The 3787-nt window shown below is 35.6% G+C and overlaps 1 gene segment (V, D, J or C); it reads left to right on the top strand.

The window, feature by feature from the left end:
• Nucleotides 1-1028: 1028 nt before the first annotated feature.
• LOC134644713 (immunoglobulin kappa variable 1-8-like) lies at nucleotides 1029-1498 on the top strand. The segment is given in 2 exon segments: nucleotides 1029-1062; nucleotides 1173-1498. Coding segments are annotated over 2 exon segments (360 nt in total).
• The last annotated feature ends 2289 nt before the right edge of the window (nucleotides 1499-3787 follow it).

The following is a 3787-nucleotide window of genomic DNA, read 5'->3' as shown; positions in this document are numbered from 1 at the left end:
TTTTATATTGTTATATTTTAATTCTTTTTGCCCCTGGCCATGGCTGTTTTTATTCCTCGTTTTTATTGTAAATACATAAAATTTCACTTTTCAAAGGTTGTTCTCTTCTACCTTGGCTCCACACTGCTCTCCACTCATCTAGAATGGTTTTTCTCTTCCAAATGGACCTACCACACAAACATGAACATAGTGATGTTTGAGAACCTGCTCAAAAACATCCTGACAATTACTCTGATAAATCACTTGACTTTTAGGTTGCTCCAATAGGTGGCACTAGTTTCAACAAATACTATCAGAACATGACGTAGCTCCTTTAAAGAGGAAGGTGTTAATACAAGTGTCTATGGCAAAATGTTACAGACACTCAGTTTTTTGTCTTCAGACAGGAACTCATAAGTTATTTTTCGTCTATTGGCAATCAAATTCAGCATTTAGGAGTCCCACTTCATATCATCATATAGTTGCTCTGTAGAATATTCATTTTCTCTCATTTTAGGTGTTGAAGTTCACCAAACACCTTTGAAAGTTTTCAAAACAACAGGAGACAAACCCAGCTAGTCTGCAGCCATGATAAAAAACAATTACATACTCATGTTGTGTTACCAAGCTACAGGAAATCAAGCTGCTACCATTGCTGCTACAAAGTGTCCAAAGACAATGAGGAACTGTTAGAGAAACATCTTAATATTACTGAAAATTTGCGAACAGAGAAAACGGAGAACAAATCTCTGTTTATAGTTAATCTAAAAGCACCCGAGTACAACGCAGTATAGTACTGTGCTGCACAATGAAATGTAATGTAAGCACAATGAAAGGAAAACCCCTCCCCTTGAGACAAAACAGAACCATTAATCAAAGTGGATGTTTTAAACTGAAGGTACTCCTCCCACCTCTTGGTTAGAGCCCAGCCAGTATAGTGTTTTTACTTCAGTTTCATCTTAAACCTTTAGATCAGTGGGGATCTGACATCAAATCTCAGTCACTTAAATCCCTAAAAACTTTAGACACTCTAGCAGCAAAGTGTCAGCATGATTCATCATCTCTTCTTCTGGTGCCTGACAGGTAATGACGCCTTGTTTGCACACAATAAGCCCTTTAAAAAGTGGAATTTCTTTCCTTAAATATCTCATCTCCTTTTCTTTAAATATAATCTTTTGTCATTCTCTATCCAGGTATCTGTCTGGGTATTGAAGTCCGCCAGACTCCCTCCGAGTTTATCACAGATGTTGGATCCAAAGTGCAGATTTTCTGCAGCCATGAAAAGACTGACTACAGGGTGATGCTGTGGTACCAGCAGTCACCCGGAGAGACAGCTATGAAACTCATTGGATTTTTAAACGTCAAAGCTGTCACATTTGACCAAGACCAATATAAAGATCATTTTGATTTTACAGGAGATTTGAGTGGGGATACAGCAAAAAACGGCTCTCTGATAGTCAAAGTGGCACAACATGAGAACAGTGCAGTGTACTACTGTGCAGCTAGATATGCACAATGACAAAAAGACTCTCTGAACATTACAAAAACCCCACAGTCTGGAATCATCAGTGGTTTGAAAAAAGAAAACAAACTGATTTGAGACACCTGCTTTTGTGGTTTTGGTTTTTAATTTAACACTGTTTGCTGGCTTGTTCCAATTTTACCAGACGTGTAACATTAGATTTCTGATATGTAATAAAAACTTAAAAGCAACCCAAGTTTTTTTTGGATAATTCAGGTGAAATAACAGAATAGAGATTCATGCTGGAACTTAAGCTTACAGTAATTCATCACCAAAAAAAATTATATATATATATATATATATATATATATATACATACAGATAGATAGATAGATAGATAGATAGATAGATAGATAGATATAGATGGTAAGTTTGTTTCTTTTAGTTTTACAATGAAACAAATCTTTGCATCTTGACATGACCAACAGTGAAACAGTGAACATTAGTATCACAGAAAATATGGATAAAGTTAAACAGTAAAGAATAAAAAAATATATATATTTTTCCCGTTGTGGCTTGAATATACAGATTCAGAATTATTTTGCACAATTTTTGTAATTTTGTCTCTGTAAATCACCACAGTGGACTTTAAATTAAACACACACAAAAGAGATGTGATCAAAGTGCTGACTTTCAACTTTAATTTAGTGGATTTAACGCAAGCACTGCTTTAAATGTTTATGAACTACAGCTTTGAACAGTCTCCCATTTTCAATACTTCACTGACTGAGAAGCAGTTTCATGGCCATGCGAGCCTGTTTAGTCAAAGAGTTTAACTGTATTAAGTAGCTTCAAACTCACAATTCAGTAGGACATCTAAAGCGATATCAGTGCAAGTGAAAGAGGACATAATAAGGCTGCACCTCCACCCCCACAGACCACCTTCATGTTGGATATGAATGAACATGTCGTTTGACATCATACATGAAGCCTTTAAACTTGTTTCCATCATCATTTCTGTGCTCTTGAATTAAATGTATCATTGGACTGTGGTGATGAGAAAAACTGTCTGCAAAATTACCAGCTGATTAAAGCTGTAGCATGTCAAACATTATATTTCTTAATAGTTACATTCAAAAATTATATTTCGGAACAAACTGAGAAAACTTAAAACAACTAGCTGTGTACTCGTTCATCATGTTAACCAATAGGAAAAATGACTGTTTTCCAGAACATCCACCTGAAGGGGTTATGCATCAAAATGCTGTTTGTTGCCAAACTGAAGAAATAGTTGCTGAGAAGTAGCTTTTCATTGTGGTAGTAGTAGTTTCATTGCCTGTGACAGACAAATGTTTAATAAAATTACAAATCCTAATAACCCATATGGAAAAGAAATAGTAAAAACTTATAAAAGACTTGCATAAGATGTGGCCTACTTCATATAGTGAATCATATAAGGCTTATATGATTTACTCATGAAAGTGGCCACTTTCTCTTTACTTTCATATATTGTTTTAGTAAGTATCCAAAACATACAAGTTTCATTTATATAATTTTTCAAGGGATCTTATATCTGTTTTCACTCTTGTATGCTTTTCATACAAGTTTCACACAAGACAGATACAAACTTTATAAGATTTATATATATCTTTTCCATATGGGAACCTCTGTCTTGTAGTCCTGAGGAAATAACCATCCAGATTATGATTTGTGTTACACATCTCTGTTCAGTTTAGGTCTTTGTTATTTGAAGTCCTGTCATAAGGTGGCAGTATGTCTGTAGTGTAGTGGCTCTTCAGAATCCACTGCATCACTGCCAATTTCCTGATGGGAGGGTTTACCCAAAAATTACATGTGAATGATCAGCAGACTGAATGTACAGTTATGAAAGCACAGAAGACATAATGTTCATGAATGTAGTCATGCAACACAACATGATGATCACTTTCTTCTGCATAAGCTTTAACATCATCCTCGTGTCAGGTAATGCACTTTAACTTTTCCATTTTCCAACATTCACTCTCATATTCCTTGTTGTAATTTTTTGTGGTGTTTTCATTGATATTTTTCACAGGTTCATCACTCAGTGACCAAGTCCACCAGAATCCAGCTGATGTGTATAAAAATCAAGAAGAAAAAGCTGAAATCACCTGTTCACACAATATAGACACCTATAATCAAATCCTCTGGTACAAGCAAACAAAAAACGGCAAACTGCAGTTCCTGGGATACATGTACGGAACGGGCCCATCTGTAGAGCCTGGAGTGACTGTGACAATTGCTGGGAATGCAAATAAAGGCCAGAACTGCACACTGACAATTAAAGATCTCTTCATGAACAGCAGT

Source organism: Pelmatolapia mariae, linkage group LG16_19, assembly GCF_036321145.2.
Source record: "Pelmatolapia mariae isolate MD_Pm_ZW linkage group LG16_19, Pm_UMD_F_2, whole genome shotgun sequence".
In the NCBI taxonomy this organism is placed as follows: Eukaryota; Metazoa; Chordata; class Actinopteri; order Cichliformes; family Cichlidae; genus Pelmatolapia; species Pelmatolapia mariae.
This window is presented reverse-complemented; position numbering and strand designations above follow the sequence as displayed.